Genomic DNA, 24,562 nt, shown 5'->3' on the forward strand with positions numbered 1-24,562 from the left:
TGTGTTGGAGAATCCAGTTGTTCTGAAGTAATTTTAATTTAAATTTTTTTGAGAGTTTAGATTTTTAATTTTGTTGACTAGCATTAGATACATTAATTTTAAGTCTTTTTAGCATGCTTATAATGAGTAATGCGTGTCTCTCATTTGATGAAATGCCTGAGTGAATGTTGGGTAATGCATGCTTATGCAGAACTATTTTATCAAGTTGCATAAATTGGGGTTCCCCTGCATTGCCAAAAAATCTGTTCATGACTTTACAATGAACAATCTTGTTGGGACCACTGTAGATTTAATGGTTTTAGTGGGTTTAGTGGTTTCAGTAGGTTTGAGATATTGTTGGTTTTCCATTTAATTAAGGGCACTATACTCATTTTATGCTTCATTAATGATGATTTTTTATAAAGGGATCTTCATTTTGATAAAATCAAAACTCAGTAATGAAACTTCTAAAAACTTAAGAACATATTTGTTAATTTTAACATAATTTAGAGACTAAATAATAATTTATCCTAAAAATTTTAAATTATTTGAAAAGAAATTCATCCAATTATTGAAAAGCACAATTGAAAAAAAAATATTTATAAAAATTTAAAAGGGTTGAAGAACTACAAAGCTTGAAGTTTAATGAATAACAAGTTAATTAGATCAATGAGAAATTTTTGAACATTTACTGAAATGAATTTCTATTTTTTATTTAATCTTTTTAAAAAAATTAACTAGAGGAATATTCATGTTTGCAGAAGTTGAAATCTGTCATTTTATATGGACGGAGTATGTGCTCTAAGAGCATAAAATAATTCCTCCTGATACTTTATATATAACTATTAGTACATACATTAATTTTATTAATTAAATTATGAATGTACTTGTATGTATATATTTTATCATCAACATATAACATCATGAAAACTATCATTGTTGACAAAAAAAAAAAACAAAATCTAAAATAGCATTAACTGACATAATTAAGTGTATGCTTCAAGCATAAAAGGATAACCCATAAATTCAATTAGGTATGTGCTTGATGAAAGAGCAACATACATAGCATGCAATGACCCCAAATGTCCCCAGCTACAAGCATAATGCACATGGATTCAATTTTAGCCATGGAATTGGCCACTACAATTTGCCTAACAATTAGCTAAACATTAAACATCCCATTATTTCAAATACTTTTCTTGTTGAGTTTAAGATGTATTTTGGATTTTATCTAACCCATATATAAGAGAAAGTTCATTTGGAAGGATAATGACCATAGACCAAGCATGTGAGTAGCATGTGGACGGTGGAGCAATGGGTACCACTTCATCACATCATTCCCTCCTCTATCTTGCTACGGATAAATACTTTTCCTTTTTTTTTTTCTATATATTATATATAATTTTATTTTTTGGGAAATTAATGAAAGGCTATATATTGTGGCTCGCAAACGTTATAGAATATTATTGATTGATGAGTAGTCTAAAAGTAAAATTAATTAATAATAAAGTATGAAAGGTAATGATATTTCATATTTAATTTGTCCATTTGAAGAGTTGACAGTGGTTTTCATAAGAATCCATCGTAAAGCCTTTCAACCATATCAGCAGCAAACTTCTTTTTCTCTATTTATTTATTTTTTTTCATTTTCTCAACAATATCCTAAAAATTGAAGGAAATAAATTTGTGAATTTTTTTTTATTCACATTTAAAAATCTTATAAAAAAATTTAATTATTAAATAAAAATAGACGAAAGAAATACCCATTTTTAGATACCATCCATTTAATTCCATGACGGCTCTTAAATATAGACATCTAAAATGACAGGTAAGCTATGCAAAAGTAAAGAAGCCAGCTCAAATACTTAAATATTTTAGATGGGACCCAAAACTTCCACCAACCATAAATCACCGACCATATATTCATGCAAAATTCGTAAATAAATAAATAAATAATTAATTCCACCACTCCTGGTCTGGTCTCTGCGCGCATTGAGGAATTGGATTACAACTTTCAACTTTTCATGGAAAATTTTATTTAAATATTATTTGCTGATTGATTGGCCTATCTTTGCTTGCGGAGTGATTGGCGGGGCTTACATGACACGTATCAGCCATTGATTGATTTTAATACTATATAGGAGTATTAATTAATTAATTTAAATAAAAAAAAGGAGAAAAGCAAGCGAGCGTGTGACAGAACCCACATGGTCGTACGGTCATGGTTGGTGTAACAATCGTAACGGGAGAATCTTCTCTCTTATCTGAAACCCTGTGCTATGCCACTGCCAAAGGACGTGAATGTCTTATCTAAGAGAGAGAGAGAGAGAGAGAAAAGTTTATCATTATGGGTAGTTGACACGCACAAAAGGCGTCTTCTCTTCCTTTTTCCATCTAAAATCTGTTTGGTGAGGAATCATTGCCTTTCAGAACCTCTGTTTTTTCTTTCTATATTTTATTTTATTTTAAATAGAATTAAACTAATTACATCAAAATTAATTATTATCATTTTACATTATGAAATGGATAATAATTAATTTTTTTTTTTATAATTAATGTTTGTAAGCTTGAAACTTAAGCTTTGTGATTAGTTGGACCAAACGGAAAACATTTATGGTAGTGATGATGGCGGTTGAGGATTTTACAAGGTGTCTGTGTGTTTGGCCATGACACAAAGACGACTAGTTATAAGTCAGTGTCTTAACCCACATATGTCTTTATAATTTGTGAGCAGAAGAATTAATTAAAAAATGGCATTAAACAAGCTAAAGAAAGACAATGGCTTTATATGTTAACCCCACAATCACATGGGTTAATCTCTCTTTTCTCTATCAAGCACTAGATTCTTGTAATATTGTTCATCTCTGCACCACCAGCCAAGACAATTGACACAATCAGGGAAAAAATGCAGTGGGCTCCAAAATCTCTGAATATTTGGTAAAACACAAGATTGATTATCATTGCAGACACCTTCTTAACATCTAATCACTTTTTTTTTTTTTTCGTCTCTGCAACTATAACTCCTAAGATCAAAACCCACTCATTGAAATTTTTTTTTTCTAATTTATTTTAAAGTTTTATTGCTCTATGCCATCTTAGAAGAAACACAAATTCCTCCTAAAAGAAGGGGAAAAAAAAGTTCAAGACCCATGATAAGTGGTCACTGGAATTGCTTTTCTCACTGTCAACCTTATCATTATTAGTTTTGTGTTGGCCTAGTGGCTAAAACCTAACCTTTTCTCCTTTCACCTTTCAATTAATGCATAGTAAAATTGACGTTCCTGTCTATTTTTACTATTACAACCATTCTATTCACCTTTTAAAAATTTAATAGTTTTTAAAATCATTATCGAATGAGTTGGAGTTTACGTTAGTCATTATTTAAAATAATTATTTATTTATTTTTTAAAAAATAAATCGTATTCATATCAAAAATTAAAGAATTTATATACAAAAAACAACTTTCTTTTATGATGGTATCCCAAAAATTAAACTTTTGATAAAATAGACATATTAGCAAGTAAATTCAGTTGACAATCCATCTAATCATTGAAATATATTTTAATTACAGGGTTTGAAAATCGAGAACAAAGGATTGAATCGACCCACAAATAATGACAACAAAAAAATTTGAGGAAAAAAAAAAAATTTCCCCATCCAAATCTGTTGAGGCCAAACTTCAATCAATCGATGTCCCCATGTGGTGGTTATTGAGGTGTTCATGATCTCAAGGATCTCGATCTATTTCTAATTAACCAAGATTCTAACGTCTTAATCTGTAACGGCCATACTGTCACACACAATATATATATATATATATATATATATACATGGACAATAATTCCAATCAAAGATTCTAGCAGCAGGCCTAACTTCTAATCATTTGCTCTACTCATCATGCCTCGAACGTCAATGAATTTGTCAGCAAATTAATCCAAGTTTTGCGTTATTAATTAATTGCACCCCACTGAACTACGCTAGATTAATTATTCCTCCCAAGTAGACTAAAAATAAAAGAAAAGAAGATTTGGCGACAATTGTCCTTAATCATGATTACTTATGGGATTAGAAACATAGATTAAGATTAATTAAGGATAAAAAAATTATATGCGCACACTGCTCGCTGTGCATAAGTATACTGAATTGTGTCTGTTTGAGTTTGGATAATTAATCTTTTTTTTTTAATTTAATTTTGGTTGTAATTACACATAAAACAAGGGTATTCAAATATTTATATGCTGTGTGGTGTGTGCATTCCAATGACATTATATATAAGGACTTGATTTGCAGTTTAATCTATAGGCTTTTCAAACAGTTTGTATAAAAATGAGTAAAGGCAGACGGTTAAATTTTGGGTTTATTTATGGAGAGCTCAAATTCATATGAGAATAAGTGTATTTATTACTAGATTAATTTTTTTTTATATAGATTTTTACACTTTATATATGCACTTTAATTAATTATGTATATATTTCGATACGAATATTTAATCTAACGGTAATTAAACTCATTCTCATATGAGTTCGAACTTATATTAGATGAACTCTAAATTTTTTTATTGCAAAAAAATGTTGATGATATAAGGAATGAATAGGTGTGTATAGAGATATCAATGGGTCAGATTTTTACGGGTATTCAATTTGATCAAACCCTAATATGACAGGTTTGAGTATATATAACTAGGTTTAGGGTGAGTTTGAATTTGAAAAATAATACTCGTAATGAGTTTGGATGAAGTTTAAATTTTATAATTGAGTTATCCATTATCCGAACGAACCTGTTTATATAAATATTTAATTAAATACAACATATATATTTTTTATCATAATATTTATAAGTTTTATATATTTTAGTTGATATAAAATAGAATTTAAATATTCTATAAAATTATTAAAATTTTAAAATATAAATTATTAATCAAAATAATTTTTTATGTAAATTAGTAATTAAAATATATAAAATTAAATGAGTTTAGTGTTTTATGGATAATAATAATCGAATTTGAAATGAAATTAAATAATTAAGAATAAATTTTAATTTAATTTAGGTGAAATTTAAGTTTTAAAAATATTAATTAAATTTAAATATAATAATTTTTTCTAATATTCTACTTATTCCCATCTCTAAGTGTGTAAAAGAAAATTAGGCTAGAAGAATTATTAAGGGAAGGAGTGCATGCCATGCATGTATGTGTATACATATTAATCAATTACATCTCCCTCTATTTTTCATATAATTTTCAAATTGATTGGTTGATTTGGACAGGACCCACCAGAAGGTCAACCCCACATGAAGCCATGTGCACATATCCACTAGTGTTGATTCATTGTTGCCTAGGCTAATGCATTTGGCTTTGCCACAATTTAAGCCACTTACTTGCTCCCACGTATGCCGTCCAAATCACCAATTTGTAAATCGATTCAATTACGCGCGTGTACGTACCCAGCGCACACTCACATATACTATTTTATATTATCAAGTCTTGTAATTAATTTTTAGAAAATAATCTTTAATTAAAAATTTTTAATATAATATATGAAATTCAATAAAAAAAATAAAATTATATTTTAAATTTATAAAAAAATAAATGCAGCCACGTGCAAACGGTTGATTCGGTTTTGAACTGAATCGAATCGATAAAATCGAAAATTAAAAATTAAAAATTTTAAAAATCGAATCAAATTGATTAATAAGAGAAAATCGAACCGAATTGAATCGATAAATATCGGTTCAGTTTGATTTTAAACCGATCAAATGAAATTTATAAAATTTTATATTTTTAACATTAAATCTAAATAATAAAACATAAAAATAAAAAAAATTAGAAATCAAAACTCAAAAATCATAAGGTTCGATTCAGTTTTCTTTGATTTCGGTTCGATTAGATTTGATTCGATTTTCTTTGATTTCCTATATATATTAATAATTTCGGTTCGGTTCGATTTTTTTTTATTTTTATGAAAATAACCGAACCGAATCGATTAACTGAAATTATCAAAATTATAAATCGAATCGAACTGATTAAATTTTAAAACCGAATCGATTGAATCAAATTGAATCGATTCGATTCGATTTTTTAATTTAAACCGAAAACTGCTCTCCCCTAATTGTACATATACATAGAAATTCGGTGCAGTAGGTGCAATTCGGCAATACTATTCCTTTGCAATGCCCCCCACTCAGCTCCCACATTCTTGTTTCTGTCAACCAGCTAATGTTTGAATACCCTCAACCACTGGAGTCAACATTCAGGAATTTTGTTAGGCGTAGAATGAAATCAATTAGATTTTCTTTTTTCACGAATTTATCCACACGCATTGAAAAATAATGCTCTTTTATACATAAAAAATTAATTTTTCTTTAATTTTAGAAAGATAAGACTCAAGTATTTTATATAAAAGGTTTTGAGTGCATCAGGCACATAAAATAATCTTTATTTTTTCTTATTTACTGATATTTATGACATTGATAACTATAATTATTGTTAGAAAACACTGGATCACTTATGAAGCAACTGTGAATATATATGTATTTGTTATATCAAAATAATGTATTAAATTAAAAAAATTGATTATAGATTTAATTTTTTATTTTTTGAAAAAATTCATTAAGAGTCTCTAAAGATAAAATTATGCAACTTGAATATATATTGTACTATATAAAATTCTTTTTTACATTTAAGAAGGGAATGCCATTAATTTTCAAGATTTCACGACCAAAACCTTTTAATGATTTACCATATGTTGTTGTTGAGAGTTGTCAACCTTTCCATATGTTGCAAGTACGTACCGATGGGAAATTAGCTTTTCTTTTCTTAAATGGAAAAAGAGAAGTAGTTGTCATTTAAATTTTAAATACATTTTTTTATTTTAAAATTTTAATATAAATAATTTATGTTTAATAGAGGAAAAAAAATGAAATAATTATCAGTAGCTGGAGAAGAAAAAACACCCAACTAGATGCTATTTAGGGATTTTAATTGAGAGAAATATTTTATTCAACTTTCTCACATTTTACATTTTTAATTCACAAATAATTATTCTAACGTACTTTAGGGCCGAAGTTACTGCCTTTCATGGCTCAAATGAAGGCTTTCATCTGCTGAAGGCCTGGACTTGTTGGACGCTAGTAAGAGAAATGAACTCGTTTTCTCTTCAAATGGGCTTGGTAAACCATAATTGACAACTAGAAGCAATGTTTGTTTCATCATCTCAACAATCCAGCACAATAAAAAGAAAAATGATTACTTGGATAAAAGAAAATCCTCTTCTTTTCCTATGTTTTTACTCGAAAGAGTTCTCAATGTCGATAACAAATCGGAATTTCACATCACCCTTTAGCAGCCTCTCATGAGTTTCATTGGCCTACTCGATTTGAACTATTTCAATCTCAGGGTATATTTTGTAGGCAGCACAATATGATAGAAAAAAAGAAATTAACACTAAATCAACAATCAGATTAAATAAAAAACAGTAAATATGAATCACAAACAAATAATAAAATTCAAATGATAACAATATAAAATCAAGAGAAAAAAGGGTTAGAATATCCTGTGAATTTGTGGATTGAAGCACGTTGAATTTTGGCGCTATCCTTTAAGAGGAAACGACCCGTCTGTACTGAGTAATCAATCAACCACATCCCTCTTGCAAGATACTTCAATCCGTTGGAGCTCTTGTGTGCAGCTAATCGATTATTCTCAATGCTCAGAATTTATTGGTTGATAAACCCAAAATATGAGACAGAAAAATTGCTTCATTTGGTAGAGTAATAAAAAAAAGATTGCTCGAATATGTAATAAAAAAAAAAATATAGAACGAATATATAACAATCAATTCGTGATAGATAGAAGAAAATAAGATTAAATCTTAGATGAGATTTAGTGAAGAGTACATGACGATAATTGGTAGTTCATGAACAGAAAAAATATGTGTTTTTTAACGACTAAAAAATTCCTAGTTTTAATCCACTAATCAGATATATTAGGCCACTAATCCTTAAAAGTAGCAAGCATGTAACGTTAAAAAATAAAAATAAAAATAGTTCTCAAAAAACTTTACTGGCTCAAAAAGATTTTTTTTTAAATTATTATATATATATATTTTTTAAATTTTAAATAAAAAATCCAACATTCCCCCACATGATTTAAAAATTAATTAATTCTGAGCATATAATACTGTGTAATAGGCGTTAGATATTTTCAAGGTTTGAACCTACACTTAGTGTTAGTGAGTTTTATTATGAAAGAACATAGTAACATAAATGTTTTGAACTAGTCCTTTTTGAACAATATTAAAATTCACCACACACATAGTATGAGAAATCATATAGGTTTTATCAGTGTTGTGCGTTACGATCATGCACACGTTTTTATTTCACGAGTTTCTTTAGAAAATTACCCAAATTTTCACAGTGGCGACCCCACCACCACACTCGTGAACTCTCCAAGAGCAATCTATGATCATTACCCTGCAAAAAAAAAAAATATGCCATTGAGTTCATTCATAATTTAATTCTTCCTATACATCACAGTAGAGAGCACTACACCATAGGAATGGTACTCGGAATTTTTTCGCAATAATAAAAATATTATGTGCTCTCCCTTGTTACTATACAGTTTCATTTTTACCCATTGAACTTTATTCATGGGATCACCATACCTCTAAAGACGGGTGTCCACTGTGGCAACTACTTTATAGGCTTCAATCCCATTCCCCTCGATGTTTGAAGAATTTGCTGACGTGCCAGTCCTTTAGTGAGCAGATCCGCAATATTACTTTCAGACCTGATAAAGTCTAAAGAAATCACACCATGAGAAATCAAATGACGTATAGATTTATGTCTAACCATTAGGTGTCTCCTTTTTTTATTAAAATTTTTACTTTTAGCTCTAGCTATAGTAGCTTGACTGTCATAATGTATTGAAATTAGATATAAAGGTTTAACAAAGAAAGGCAAGTCATTCATAAAATTCTAAAGCCACTCTGATTTAGTACTAGTAGCATCTAAAGCCACTAATTCTGCTTCCATAGTAGAGCGAGAAATTATTGTTTGTTTTGCAGACTTCTATTTAGGGGCTTGTTTCAAACCACTATTTAGGGGCTTGTTTCAAACCATACAAGGATTTTACAAGCTTACACACTTTTCTCTCTTGTCCTGGTACTACAAAACTTTCTTGTTGATCCATGTAAATTTCTTCTTCTAATTCACCATTTAAAAAAGCTGTCTTCACATCCATTTGATGAATATCTAGCTTATGGATAGAAGCTAAAGCAATCAAAAGCCTAATAGTAGTAATTTTAGAAACAGGTGCATAAGTGTCAAAGAAATCTACTCCTTCTTCTTGTTTAAAACCTTTAGCAACTAACCTAGCTTTAAATTTTTCTATGGAACCATCAGTCCTTAATTTTTTCTTAAAAACCCATTTATACCCTGTTGTTTTGCAACCAGGTGGAAGATCAGATAAAACCCAAGTTTTATTAGAAATAAGAAAATCCATTTCACCCTTAATTGCTTCTTTCCAAAATGGAGCATCAACAGAAATCATAGCTTCATTATATGTTTTAGGTTCATCTTCAAGCAAGAAGGTGAAAAAATCAGTACCAAAAACTTTAGTTTTTCTACTTCTCTTACTTCTTCTAGGTTCATATGAACTCACATTATTATGATTAGAACTAGAAGGACCCTCATTAACAAGTCTAGATAAGACATTTTTCATAGGAAATATATTTTCAAAGAAACATGCATCTTTGGATTCCATAATAATATTATTAGAAATTTCAGGAATATCAGAATGTAATATTAGAAAACGATATGAATTACTATTCAAAGAATATCCAACAAAAGAATAATCAATAGTTTTAGGACCTATTTTTCTTTTTTTAGTAATAGAAATATTAACCTTAGCTAAACACTCCTACACTTTGAAATATTTCAAAGAGGGTTTTTTGTTATTCCATAATTTATATGGTGTTTTACTATAATTTTTATAAGTAATTCTATTTAAAATAAGACATGCATAATACAAAGCCTCACCCGATAAATTATTAGGTAAATCAGAACTAAGCAACATAGCATTAACCATATCCATTAAGGTTCTAGTTTTTATTTCTGCTATTCCATTAGATTGAGGTGAGTATGGAGCAGTAACTTGATGGATAATACCATGTAATTCACAAAAATCATTCATTTCATTAGAAGAATACTCACTACCTCTATCAGAATGTAAAATTTTTATTTTCCTTTCTAGTTGATTTTCAACTTCTGCTTTATAAACTTTAAATTTATCAAATAATTCACTTTTAGAATTAATTAAATACACATAGCAAAATTTAGAAAAATCATCAATAAATGTAACAAAATATCTCTTACCAACACAGGTCAAAACATTATTACTATCACAAATATCACTATGAATCAATTCTATCAAGCATATTTCCCTTTTTACATATTTAAAAGGTTTCCTGGGTTGATCTAACAAATTTGACATTTATTCTTTTTATTAATTTCATATTTTGGAATTAAATCCAAACTCATCATTCTTTTCATAGTATCAAAATTTACATGTCAAAGTCTACCATTCCAAAAAGTATCACATTCAACATTAGTAACAGAAGTAAAAGAAACTGCATTAATAGAAGAAGGCATTACATTCAACTTATAAAGTCCATCAACCCAATAACCTTTACCAATAAAATTACCATGTTTACTAATAAAATTTTTATTGGAACCAAGAACAAGTTTAAAACCATGCTGATCTAACAAATATGCACTAATTAAATTTTTCCTAATAGAAGGAACACGAAAGACTCCATCTAATGCAAAAAAAATTTCCATAAGACAATTCCAGTTTTATTTGGCCTTCTCCTAAGACTTAAGCCTCACTCCCATTCCCCATTCTCACAGATCTTGTGCCTGATACTTGATATGAAGCAAAATAATTTCTATCAATGCACACATGAACATTAGCCCCATAGTTTATCCACCACTCATTTGAAAAAATTATATTGGACTCTAGGTTAGAGACAAAGTACCTGTGAGATAGGGATTGGGAGCTATCTCCAATGGTCACTACATTAGCTTGTGGTTTTTGACTAGAAGGTGCCTTATTGTGTTGACTATGATGCTTGAAGCAATTTTTGGCAACATGATTGGTCTTTCCACAAGCCTAACATTCTACACCCTTTTTCTAATTAAAATTGTTACCTTTCATTTTATTGTTGTTGTTCCAATTAAAATTCTCTTTTTGATGCAACCTTCTTTAAAACTCTTAGATTTTGGTTTGTGAAAATTTTCAACAACATGTGCCTTGGCTTGAAATTCAATTTTTTGATTTTGGGGTTGTGTAAGACGATGCCTATTTTCAATTCTCAAAGAAATAAGCAATTCATCAAAAGAGAAATTTTCAGGTTTCTATTTCAAACTTCTAGCAAAATAGGACCATAAAGGTAGTAATTTTTTAATAAGAGATGTAACCAAAATAGAATCATCAATTGAAACATCTTTTATTTTCATGTCAAAAATAATATTTTCAAAATCATAAATTTGGTCAGAAACACTTTTTCCATCAACCATTTGAAAATCAAGCCATTTTTCAATTGAACATCTTTTCAAACCCTTTTCTTCAATGTCATATTTATAATCTAAAGCCATTTTTCCATCAACCATTTAAAAATCAAGCCATTTTTCAATTGAACATCTTTTCAAACCCTTTTCTTCAGTGTCATATTTATAATCTAAAGCTTTCCACAATTCAAGAGTAGTTTTTGTATGACAGAAAATACGATAAATATTATCAGACAAGGCACTTAAAATTTTTCCAAGACATAAAATATTTTTATCAGTTAAATCATCTTTAGCAATAGTAGACTGACTAGTGGATGAAACAACTGCAATAATTTTTTCAGTGAGAAAAGAAGACTCTCTATCCTTAAATCCAGTCAAAATCACAGAAAACAGTCCTAATTTAATAAGCCAAAATTTCATTTGTAGTTGCCAACAAAGGAAATTTTGTCCAGTAAATTTTTCTGATTTGCTAGACAAAGATTTCAACACATCTATTTCAACAATCAAGCACGAACAGTTTCCTCTCAAAGATTGATAGAAAAAAAAATTAATACCAAATCAATAATCAGATTAAATAAAAAACAGTAAATATGGACCACAAACAAACAATAAAATTCAAATGATAATAATATAAAATCAAGAGAAAAAAAGGATTAGAGTAGCTTGTGAATTTATGGATTGAAGCACGTTGAATTTTGGCGCTACTCTTTGAGAGGAAACGACCCGTTTGCACTGAGTAATCAATCAACTACGTCCTTCTTGCAAGATACTTTAATCCGTTGAAGCTCTTGTGTGCAGTTAAGAGTTCCCCGAATCGATTATTCTCAATACTCAAAATTTATTGGTTGATAAACCCAAAATATAATATAAAAAAATTATTTCCTTCGGTAGAGTAAAAAAAAAAAAGATTGTTGGAAGATGTAATAAATAAATAAATATAGAACAAATATATAACAATCAATTCGTGATAAATAGAAGAAAACAAGATTAAAGATTAGATGAGATTTAGTGGAGAGTACATGAGGTTCATGAACAGAAAAAATATGTTTTAAACGACTAAAAAATCCATAGTTTTAATCTACTAATCAGAGATACTAGGCCATTAATCCTTAAAAGTAGCAAGCAAGTAATGTTAAAAAATAAAAATAAAATTAGTTCCCAAAAAATAAAGAACAAATTTTACTGGGTCAAAAAGATTTTTTTTTATAATTATTATATATATATATTTTAAATTTTAAATAAAAAATCCAACACAATAATCCAATTCTTGTGTCTGCTTTGTTCCGCCAGTGTAACTTCCGCCAATGGATCTCATACCGGACACTATTCAACCTCTCTGACACTGACAGCCAATAATATTTTCAGAATAGGGGAAATTAATTTCCAAAACATATATATTACCTGTATGAACGCTTGCAGGACTGAGTTTCACTTCACTTGGTTAGGCCACCTACCCTAGGATGCCTCTGGTCTTCAGGAGTGATAAGTATGGATCGAACTGGTGATCACCTGAAGCTGTATCAATTATGAAGTCTAGAGATCTAACTGAGTCCTGCACACAAATTATCCTGAACCTTCAAAGCCAAACTTAATCTGAATATCTCTGAAAGAAATTACTGGGGGTTCTTTAATCACCTTCATCTGTTCCTCATCCGTTGAGAGCACAAATTTGTCAGCTCCAAGCAGATTCAAGGCTTCATCTTTCTTAGATATGCTTGTGCTAAGTAATGTTACATTCAGTCCAAAGGCCTTGCCAAACTTCACTGCCATGTGACCAAGGCCGACTAGTCCAATCACTCCCAATGATTTTCCAGGTTGATTCATCTTATGGTGCATCATGGGAGTGTGCACAGTGATTCCAGCAGGAAGCAAAGGTGCTGCTAAAGCTAATGGGTAGTTATCAGGTATCACGTAACAGTATCTGTTCATATATAAAGGAGAAAATTCCCACCATAAATGCCTTATATAGACAATTAAAAAAAAAAAAAAAAAAGAGAGGATATGTAGCATTTTCACGTACCTTTCGTCAACAACTATGAAGTTAAGAGTATCCTCCTTTGGTCACAGTACCATCTTCGTCAATTCCATCAAATGTGGGAACAAGTCCCTTGGAGCATTTGACTTCTAGTCCACCATTACAGTCCTCACAATCTCCGCATGAATTAACATATGTTCCCACTCCAACATGGTCACCAATTTGAAAGCGATGAACGTTAGACCCAATTTCTACCACAACCCAACAATCTTGTGTCTGAGATGCAAAGCCAAGAAGAAATCAATTTGAAAAATACAGGAAATATAATTATCTAAAACTACACCCTGTAATATCTGATTTTGAAAATGTAATGACACATAACCTGGAACTACAGGATATATTGAGCCAACTCCATGTTTATTCCTGGCGTCAATTATATCCCCGTAACATATTCCACAATGTGTGATTTTCAATGAAACGTCGTTATTTCCAACATCCCTGAAGTATAGCTACACAGCTGTCAATTACTCAAAAAATGAACTCGTAGTAGCATTAATTGAAGACGTACCTTCGCTTGAAATTATAAGGTGACAGAATTCCAGAGTTATCTCTTGCTGCCAACCAAGGCAGTTCTTGTCCTCATGGTCTGAACCCATTTTTAGCTGTCCGTCCACAAAAGAATTAAGGAAAGACGAGAAAAAAGTAACTCGCAGCTTTGGACTTGGAGAGGATATATCATATGGACAGGACAAAGCATACCTATTAATGAGTTTGTTTATACAATGATCAATCATCCATACGTTAAAGAATAGAAAAGGAGGAGCTGTTCAGAGACTCCTGTTTCAAAAAACGTTACTGCCTATGATCTTGTGAGGGAGGAGGTGGCTTCAGATGACTGAAAACACTCAGAGATAGCCGCCTCCCCAAACTGATTGGCAGCTGCTTTACCCAATTTGGACCTGGTCATTCATTCTTAGTTCTCTATTTTTTCTTCTTCTTTTTAGTGCAAATTAATATGACACATGATCTGACCTCACGTAACATGGTGAAAAATCAAAGTAACTGTATTATTGTATTATGCTAATAATTTCAACCAAAGAGGCAAATGAAAGGTAACTATCAAGCAACAGTTGGCGGGTTTTAGCAAATTAGGTAGAAGGTGAGTAGTTCCCCGATCTATGTTTGGTTGGAGAAAACAGACATTAAAATTTAACTAATCTGAATTGCAAATTGAAAAGCTGAAGTTGCTATCGGTAATATGAATGTGTGCTACTGATGCATATGAATGGGGTTTCAAAGCATGCTGAAAAAAAAAAAAAAAAAAAGGAGAAAGGATTAGACAACCAGCTGATTGATCCATGGAGGATTATTTTAGGAATATCAGCCGTCGTCTATTCACATACTGAATTGGAATTATCTCAACTTTTCCTGCACAAAAATTCAACATTTCTTGCTTCTGTTTCGAACTGTTGCACAATTCAAGTTCCTTCACTGGGAAATCCCACCAAGACTAGAACACCACTAGTTCTCAAGACCTGTGGCCAACCAATGCTTCCTGGAAGTAGCTAAATAGATTCAACCAGAAGGGAGGGGAAAAAAGAGCATGCTGACAATTGACATAATCAGCATAAATGTTCTCTGATTCCTTCTTCAGCCAAATGGAATTAGATATTGCCAAAACATGCCCTCACGCAGGATCGAACTACGGACCTTCAGTTTACAAGACTGACGCTCTACCACTGAGCTATAGGGGCTTTCTCTTGCTTAATCATATGTGACAAAATTAAATAACATTACCTCAGACACTTTTATGACCCTCATCATGATTAATAAATTAATTAAATTACTTAAATTATAACAATTTTTTTAATTTAACTTTTCTCTATATCATCTAATTAAGAGAGAGGTAATAAGATAAATTATAAAAAATTATAATAATTATTATACTCAATAGAAATAAAAATGAAATTAAAAAAATTAATTAATGTGCTTTAATACTTTCAACATGACAAATAATTTTAAGTAAAATAATTTTTAAAAAGCAAAAAATAAAAATAGAAGAAAATAATACAACACAGAATGACCTACTTACAAGAAATCAATTAATGCGGTTTGATTACTGATCATTTTGAAAATTTTAAGTGAAATTTATAATTAATTTTTTAAGTTTTAGATATTCTTTCTAATTTTGCCCTTAATTTAATGATTCCTAAGAACTAATTTGGAAAAATCAAATTTATATTTTCTCCAATTAATGCCTTAATCTCTCTAAAATGTCTTTTCTCAATGAATTATTATCACCTTTAATTTTTATTGAGAATACTTTTCTTTTTACAATTTTTTAAGAATAATATGTTAATAATCAAATGAGGAATTGACAAATTATTCTCATAAAAATTATAAATTTGATTAAAAAATATTTCACATTATAACAACCACGTATGCTCTATTATTATTATTATTATTATTATTATTATTATTATTATTATTATAATCAAACGTAATAGAGTAGAATGTGGGAATGGATATATATTCTTGAAGAAAAAATAGAAAATATTTTAAAAAATTTTATTTTTTATAAATTAATAAAAAAATAAATATAAAATAGAGTAAAAAGAGTATTAATCGTGAAAAAACTATATAAAGTGCTTTAAAATTTATATAACAAATGGAAGACATTAATTGTAATCAATTTTAATAAAATAATAATAATAATAATGGGAGTAAAAATATATTGGAAAATGTCAAATTTCTGATAAAAAAAATTAACAGAAAATTAAAAAAAAAAGCGAAATAAGAAATATGCTGGTATATTAGAAACTAGGGATAAACGACGTCGTTATGTGGTCACGCGTGGACCGTCATGACCGACGGCGTTGGTTCAGATTTTCAGACATTTATCGAGTATGGACCTAGAAAATCAGTTTCACGGCTGTGGCGGGAACGGGGAGGATAATAAAAATTGTCGTTAAGACAACTGTCTAATTGTGGAGCTCAGATTTCTTTCACACACTAAACGCAAACAATCGCTAAAATCTCCTCTGGGAATAATTTCTGTCAGCTTATCCCCAATTGAAACCCTAATTTCCCCAAGATGTCTTTCCTCGATGAATTCCAAGCCAGTAATCACTCTTTATCTCTCCGTGTGTTATTTCATGATTGTTTCTAATCTGTATATGTTTTGAGCAACTTTTTCACATTTTTCAATTTTCTTTTCCTTTTCATCAGTTGTTTAATCGGCAAAAATAACCAACAAATTCCACTGTTTGAAATGAGGAAGAAAATTAAGGCAACAGAATTGGATTCTTATCAAATGTTTAAAATCTGATGACAATTTGAAAATGGTTGCTTGTTTTACCAGAAATTGAAGGATTCTTGCATAAATTATGTGTTGAAATGATTTATTACTGTTACTTATTATATTCAGTTCCGTCTTTGCTTTCACGGTCTATGTTTGTGAGTTTTTATGTCTAACAGTCTATTGTTGCACTTGATTCTATTCTTTGGGCGTGAAATACTTTTATCTTTAGTTGTGAAAAATGCTCATACTGACAAATACTTGCATGCATTTGGCTTGGTTGCTTGAGTGCTTGAGACTTGATAGCGGAAGTCTTGATAGAAGTGCAGGTTCTTGACATTTTCATCATCAACCGTAGTTAGTTTAGAATTCATTATTTGAGAAAATATGGTATGTTTACAATAAACAGAGGAGGGTTTTACATTTTGAATTACTACCATCACACGGGGCACTCCATTTTGAAAATTAGATATGTTGTTTTATCATACATCAATAGGCGTATTGTTGTCTTTTTGTTTTCTATTATTGAATTTAAAATTGATTTTAGGTACAGATCTGGAATCACTGCCCATTATTCTGCAGAAGAAGTATGCCTTGTTACGTGATCTAGATAAAAGTTTGCGGGGTATGCCTTGCACCGAAGACAATCATTAGTAATGTTAATATCATTATCTTTATTGTTTTTTTATAGGATCATTATCTTTGTTGTTGTTCTTAAATTTTTCTTCTTTTCCATCTTCATTACCTTAGTGTCTTCTATTTGTAATACCTGATTTCCTCATAATCATTTGAATGGACAGAGGACCCATGTAATAAAGTTAAAGCGTACTGTTTTTCTGATTTAGATGAGAGCAAGATCAACATCATGTTGTTTATGCTACTAAGTTTGGAGTAGATGTGTGTTCAGACTTTTTCAAAAGATATGGTATCATTTCTTTGTGTTTTTATCTGGATTTGTCATTTCACAAGGAAGGGTCTGTGATGAGCATGGTACAGGAAGAGTACATGTGATTGCCTCTTAGTGTGTGTGTTTTCCCTGCTTTGTAATACGTTTGGAATTTTTATCCTCTGTCCAATCCTGCATTATACTGTGGGGTTCAACTTTACAGTGCATAGAATTATTTCCTCCTTACACTCCATTGCTCTCCCTTTCCCTGCTCTTTGCTAATGCATGAACTGAAAATTGATCAAGGTTTTAATTTTCTCTACTTTTATCCTTTTCCCATGTACAATTTTTTCCCCCTAAATGTATATGAGCAGAAATCCAAAGGCAAAATGAACAACTTTGTGAACAAGAAATAAAGGATATTCAGCGAGGAGTTAAGGCTGGAAATATTACAGCTGATACCTTACTTATCAGATTCTCTGATGAGGCACTTGATGAGCAAAAGCATAGCATCAGAATTGCTGATGAAAAGGTTGCATTGGCTGTCCAAGCATATGATTTGGTATGTCCAATATCTGATTATTATTTGATGAAACTAATGTATTTGACAGAAATTTCTATATTTTTCATATATATCAATGACTTTGTACATATGCTTATTTATATACAAGATTCCTAGCTTTACAAGAAAACCTAGTTTAATGGAAACTAATACAAATAGGAAACAAGATATACATAAGGAGAAAGAAATAATAACTCCTTTAATGTAGGGATTGAGATTTCAACACTCCTCCTCAAGTTGGTTCATGTATATTACACATGCCTAACTTGCAAACTAGAGGATGAAACATTTTGCTGCTGAGTCCCTTGGTGAACACATCGGCTAACTGATCTTTAAAAGTTACATGAGAGACACTTAACGATTCATCTACAATTTTCTCTTTTATGAAGTGTTGATCAATTTCTATATGTTTGGTTCGATCATGCTGGATTGGATCGTGGATAATATTGATAGTAGCTTTATTATCACAAAACAAGTATAAATTATTTGTTTCTGATAGTTTCAGTTCTTCCATTAACTTTCGTAACCACAACAATTCTCAAACACCTTGAGCTATAGCTCTATATTCAGCCTCTGCACTAGATCTAGCAGTCACACTTTGTTTTTTACTTTTCCAGGTGACCAGGTTACTACCAACAAAAGTAACCTTCTATCATCAAGAGATTTAGCTCAATCTGCATCTGTAAAGGCCTTTATTTGAAGATGTCCATGCTTTGAGAAAAGAAGTCCTCTCCTAAGAGCAGATTTAAGATACCTTAGAATGCGAAAAACAGTTTCTAAATGAGATTCAGGAGGATCATGCATATATTGATTTACCAGACTTACTGCAAAGGCTATATCTGGTCTAGTGTGTGAAAGATAGATCAATCTACTAGCTAATCTCTAATATATTCCTAAATCTACTAACTCCCCAACTCTAGCCTGCAATCTATGATTTGCCTCAATGAGAGACTCTGCTAGTCTACAAACCAGTATACTTGTTTCTTCTAAAATATTTAATATGTAATTTCTCTGAGAAATAAAGATCCCTTTATCTGATCTGGCAACCTCTATTCCAAGAAAGTACCTCAATTTTCCAAAGTCCTCAATCTCAAACTTCTGTGCTAGACGTTGCTTCAGATTTGCAATATTTTCCTCATCTCTCCTATCACTACTATATCATCTACATAAATAATAAGTAATGTGATCTTACCTCTACAATGTTTTATAAATAAAGTGTAATTAACATTACTCTTATAGAAGCCAAAGGAGATTACAGCCTTGTTGAATCTGTCAAACCATACCCTAGGAGGTTGCTATAGGTCATACAAAGCCTTTTTCAATATGCAAATCTTCCCTTTAGTTTTTCCTTTCATCATTAAATCCTAGAGGTATTTTCATATATACTTCTTTCTCTAAGTCTCCATGCAAAAAAAATATTCTTGACATCGAACTGCTATAAATTCCAATCAAGATTTATTGCACAGGACAATAAAATCTTGATGGTGTTTATATTTGCAACAGGGGCAAAAGTTTTCTAATAATCTACCCCATATGTTTGTGTGAATCCCTTTGCTACAAGTTTGACTTTGTATCTCTCAATTGAGTTATCTGCTTTGTGCTTCACAGTGAACACCCACTTGTATCAAACTATTTTTTTTTCATCAGGAAGAGTAACAAGATCCCATGTCTCATTCTTTGCCAAAGCCTAAATCTCCTCAACCATAGCAGTCTTCCATTTTGGATCAAGACATGCTTCCTTCCATTCTTGTGGTATAGAAACAGAAGAAACAAACAGGACAAAAGCTCTATAGGAAGGAGACAAGGAGTCATAGGAAATAAAATGAGAAATAGGATGCTTAATACAAGTTCTGACTCCTTTTCTGAGAGCAATAGGAACATCAAAATCATTAATAGTAAAATTCAACTAAAAAATAGAATTAGGATCATCAGGAAGTAAAGGAGACTCGCTATATTCTTCAAGAATTGATTCCAGGGATGCTAATTGATCAGGTGTATCAAGCTCAGTGGTTGTGTCTGTCTTATTCCGATGCATTTAGGTTCTCAAATCCAATCTATTTAATCTCCCTGAGGTTTGAGAAAGTGGTTGGTCTTGATTAGATGGCTCATTACTAAGGTGTGACCCAAGCCTAATAGTTTTCCCCTGAGGTGGTTGATTCTGGTTAGGTGGCTCAGTACCAAGGTATGACTCAAGTCTGATAACCTGTTTAGGAAAAAACACCTCTTTCATTTCCTCTTTATATTCTCTCTGAAGGGGTGACTTGACAGGGAATAAGGCTCATATTTTCTAAAGGTAACATTCATACTGATAAAATATTTTCTAGTAGGAGGATGATAACATTTATAGCCATTTTAAGTACTAGAATAATCTACAAATACACATTTAAGAGCTCTAGGTTCTAACTTCCTAATATTTGTTTTGTGGACAAAACAGACACATTCAAAAAGTTTTAGAGGAACAGTATAAGAATTATGGCCTTGTAAAACCTCTAAAGGGCTCTTAAAGTTCAATGTTCTTAGAGGCATTCTATTGATGTTACAGTAAAAACTGCATCCCCCAATAAGGTACAGGTAGATTCATAGTAAACATAAGAGATTGAGCCACCTCAAATAAATGTCCTTTTTTTTTTTTTTCAGGCACTTTATTTTGTTCACTAGTCTTGACACAACTAGTTTGATGCACTATACCATTTAAATCCAAATAAGCACGAAAAACACCATTAATATATTCTATGCCATTCTTAGTTCTTAAGATTTTAATCTTAGCATTAAACTGCGTGCAAATCACTTTGTGAAACTGTTGAAAGCAAGAAAACACTTCAATTTTTTCTCTCATCAAATAAACCCATGTTAGCCTAGTGTAACAGTCAATAAAAGTGACAAACCATCTATATCCAGACAAAGAAGTAGTTTGGGTAGGTCCCCATACAGCAGAATGAATAGTCATAAAAAGGACCAAACTCCTATTATCTGTTGAAGGATAAGATTGTCTTATGTGTTTAACAAATTCACAAGCATCACAAACTAGTAATTTTGAGTTGCAACTTCTAAACAATGTATGATATAACGTTTTTAAAATAGAAAAAGATGGATGTCCTAATCTCCTATGCTACTGGATAATTTTCTCATTAGTACTCATAGACAGTCTTAACAAAGCTTTGTTTGCCTCCTATGTAATGAGTAGAAAAAAATTCAATTTTGCAATTACGAGCTTAGTAATAGAATCGGCAGATAAAAGATTAATAAAAAAGCAGGGAACATGAAGAACTAAAGTGAAATTTATATTAGGAGTACATGTAACAGAAATTATACTAAAAATTATTATTAAGGAATTGTTCGCTATACGAAATTTTTCTTTTCCTGAGCATGGAGAATAGGTAGAGAATTTATTTGAAGAGCTCGTCATATGTTTGTTTGTTATAGAATTTATGACCTAATAAGATTTGTCAATATTGGCAAAAAAAGTATTACTTGATTTGACAAAATTGAAAGAGCCAACTGTGGAAGATTAAGATTCAAGCTGAGACAGCAAACGTCTTAGGGATTGAACTTCTTTATTGGAAAAAAATGCCAACATCATTTGTTCTTTTAGAGTAATCCATTGTTTTAGACATATTCGTTTATAGTCAGATCAAGGACAAATGGTAGAAGCGCAACACACGAGGAATAGTTGAAAAAGTCAGAGGTCCACGTGTTGTGAACAGTGCCGATAAACAGTAGCCATGAACAGTAATTGTGAACTGTACTGTAAACTGTGCATGTGAACAGTACTAAAACCTGCCCTAATGAATCGAAAGTTCTGATACCATGATGAAACTAATGTATTTGATAGAAATTTCTGTATTTTTCATATATATATATATATATGAATGACTTTGTACATGTGCCTATTTATCTATAAGAGTTCCTAACTTTACAAGGAAATCTAAGTTAATAGAAACTAATACAAATAGAAAACAATATACACATAAGGAAAAAGAAATAATAATCCCTTTATTTTAGGGATTGAGATTCCAACATTATTATTATTATTATTATTATTATTATTATTATTATTATTATTATGTGAATCTGTAGATAGTAGTACACTTGGGAGTTGATCCAAGCTCTTCCATTATTAGGATTATTGATAAACTGTATTTTTGTTAGGTTTTTATTCTAGTGATTTCTTCCTTATTCCCTTTAGAGAAAGTTATAACTTTTTAAGGGAAGGATACTGCAGGATTTAATGCTGGACTAACTCCACAATCATTACTGCCCGACTTTAAGATAAAATATTACCTTGTTAACTGCATCTATTTTTATTATGCTCCAGGTAGATGCACACATACAACAACTTGATCAATATTTAAAAAAGTTTGATGAAGAACTTAGTCGTGGTAATTTACTTTTCTACCTTTGTAGCTTTCTTTTTTAGAGTTTCTCAATAGGTTTTGTTAGATTATCTTGTGTTGTGATATCTTAGCTCCACTTTTTCCATGTATTTGTCTTAACTTTATGTAAATAATGTGGATTTTTTATATAGAAAGAGAGAGCGTTGCAGCAACTACATTGCCTGGTTCAAGTCTTGATGGCAGTGCTAAATCCGGAAGGGGTAGTGGGGGTGGTAGAGGAGGGCACAAAAAGTATCCAATCTCTTCTAATTTTGCTATATTAATGTCCTTATTGATTACTCGACATGCACTAACTGGATTAAGTATTTAAACTTGTGGTTTTTTGCTTTCCTTATATGGAAATTATTTGGTGAGTTGATTTAGATAATGTCTCTTTTATTAGCTTTCTTTTAATTATATTTTGAAGTATTTTTTAATGGAATTTCAATACTGAAATCTGTAATATCTTGAATTAGAACTTTTACCACAAGAAGAAAAGAATAAGGCTGTTTGGAAAAAGTGTTTTCAGGGGATTTCCTTCGCTCGTGGTGAAAAATAAAAAATAAAAAAAAAAGGAGAAGAAGAAGAACTTATAAGAGAGCACCAAGGGTCCCACAACTGAGTGAGAGAGAGAGAGAGAGAGAAAGCTGGGAGGGAACAATTGCCTTTATGAGACACTTTTCTAGGGAACTTTCATCTCTCAAACCATCTGTAATGGAGCACGTATATACATGCATTTGAAAGCATCTCTCTCACAAAGGTGCCTATGCTCACATTCACATGTATGTTTGCGAGGGGAATTTGTTAAATTGCCTTATTTGTCAAATAAAGTTCTACTAAATTTATTTATGGTTCTATATGAAATGAGCCGGCATTTATATTTTCGGATAAGGTGTACAATTGGCTACTGGAATTATTTTTGCAGAACACACCTGGCTGCAGCAGCAGCAACAACAGCAGCAACTTCTGCAAATTCCACTGGTATAGAATTAGATTGTCCAGTGGACCCAAATGAACCAACCTACTGTTTCTGCCAGCAAGTTAGCTATGGGGAGATGGTAGCTTGTGATAACCCTCATGTATGTAATCAAATTCCTTTTGCCTATTCTCTTCCAAGCCTCTTTGTGTAAAGTTTTAACAATTTTCAATTTAAAAATGCAAATTTATTAAAAGCTTCTGCTTTTTTAACAGTGCACCATAGAATGGTTCCATTTTGGCTGTGTTGGGCTGAAAGAACAACCGAAAGGAAAATGGTATTGTTCAGATTGTGCTTCTTTGAAAAATCGCCGGAAAGGTAGATGAGGTGGAGTTCTTTGTTTTAGGAATCAGTATTATGGATTTGTGTATCTACGATGTTACGGATCTGTATAGCCATGATGTGGAATTTATTTTATTGGAAATCTGTTTGCATTATCAAGACTTATTTTAAATTTTTCTTATTTTTGGATAATTCTGGGTTTCAGGAATTTCGTTTTGTTGATTTTCAATGCTGTTTTCCAACGGAAGTCGCAATTTATGAAGGCTGTCAGAACCAGCTTTTGTAGAACTCACAATGTATTATCTCTTTACACACACTAGTGCAAGTTTGAGATTGCACACACGTGTTTGTCATAATTAGTAGTTTGGTACTCGTATTCTTTGCAGTTTCCTATAATGAAGTTTGATTTGTCAAGTGGCAAGAATTGAAGAGGATTCTTGACGCTTCTTTCATGGTCATGTTGGAACATTGTTGACCTGGGTGAATGCTATATCTACCGAGTATTTAAGTCTGGTCGACAATAGGAAGAAAGAAGCCCTGTTGCCTTGTTTCACCGAGTATGGAATTCTAGAAGAGCTAATGCTCCCTCTCGACTTCCCCCCGTGACACATCATTAGACGAGGAGTTAGTTTCATTTCCGAGAATAGGCAATAGGGGATTGTTGTG

At 31.0% G+C, this 24,562-nt stretch overlaps 1 protein-coding gene, 1 non-coding gene and 1 pseudogene across 7 annotated transcripts; 1 reads left to right on the plus strand and 2 right to left on the minus strand.

Moving 5' to 3' along the window:
- Positions 1–7,262: 7,262 nt before the first annotated feature.
- On the minus strand, positions 7,263–14,175 carry LOC110632210 (probable cinnamyl alcohol dehydrogenase 1; annotated as a pseudogene).
- Positions 14,176–15,201: 1,026 nt separating this feature from the next.
- TRNAT-UGU (transfer RNA threonine (anticodon UGU)) lies at positions 15,202–15,273 on the minus strand. Its single transcript has one exon. It is a non-coding gene; the product is annotated as a tRNA-Thr (tRNA).
- Positions 15,274–16,374: 1,101 nt separating this feature from the next.
- LOC110632197 (PHD finger protein ING1) lies at positions 16,375–24,417 on the plus strand. 6 transcript variants are annotated; one of them, XR_009144257.1, is made up of 9 exons: positions 16,375–16,641; positions 17,365–17,442; positions 18,078–18,265; positions 22,581–22,644; positions 22,791–22,890; positions 23,564–23,717; positions 23,830–23,932; positions 24,102–24,192; positions 24,283–24,417. XR_009144257.1 is itself a non-coding variant. In XM_058136733.1 (8 exons), exons 1-8 carry the CDS (start codon positions 16,614–16,616, stop codon positions 24,116–24,118), a joined length of 732 nt encoding a protein of 243 aa, XP_057992716.1. In that variant the 5' UTR covers positions 16,375–16,613; the 3' UTR covers positions 24,119–24,417. The 6 variants fall into 6 exon arrangements, 4 of the variants coding, with proteins under 4 accessions (XP_057992716.1, XP_057992718.1, XP_021636017.2 ...); XR_009144258.1 differs by having other exon boundaries at positions 16,376–16,641; positions 23,830–23,941; XM_058136733.1 differs by having other exon boundaries at positions 24,102–24,417.
- Positions 24,418–24,562: the final 145 nt, after the last annotated feature.

Source organism: Hevea brasiliensis, chromosome 15 (genome assembly GCF_030052815.1).
Source record: "Hevea brasiliensis isolate MT/VB/25A 57/8 chromosome 15, ASM3005281v1, whole genome shotgun sequence".
Classification (NCBI taxonomy): Eukaryota; Viridiplantae; Streptophyta; class Magnoliopsida; order Malpighiales; family Euphorbiaceae; genus Hevea; species Hevea brasiliensis.

Excerpts from the sequence above, each read along its gene's own strand:
- LOC110632197 (XM_058136733.1), top strand. The coding sequence starts at position 16,614 with ATGTCTTTCCTCGATGAATTCCAAGCCA. Across the intron at positions 16,642-17,364 it reads CCTCGATGAATTCCAAGCCA|GTACAGATCTGGAATCACTG; the intron begins GTAATCACTCTT and ends AATTGATTTTAG. Across the intron at positions 17,443-18,077 it reads TCTAGATAAAAGTTTGCGGG|AAATCCAAAGGCAAAATGAA; the intron begins GTATGCCTTGCA and ends GTATATGAGCAG.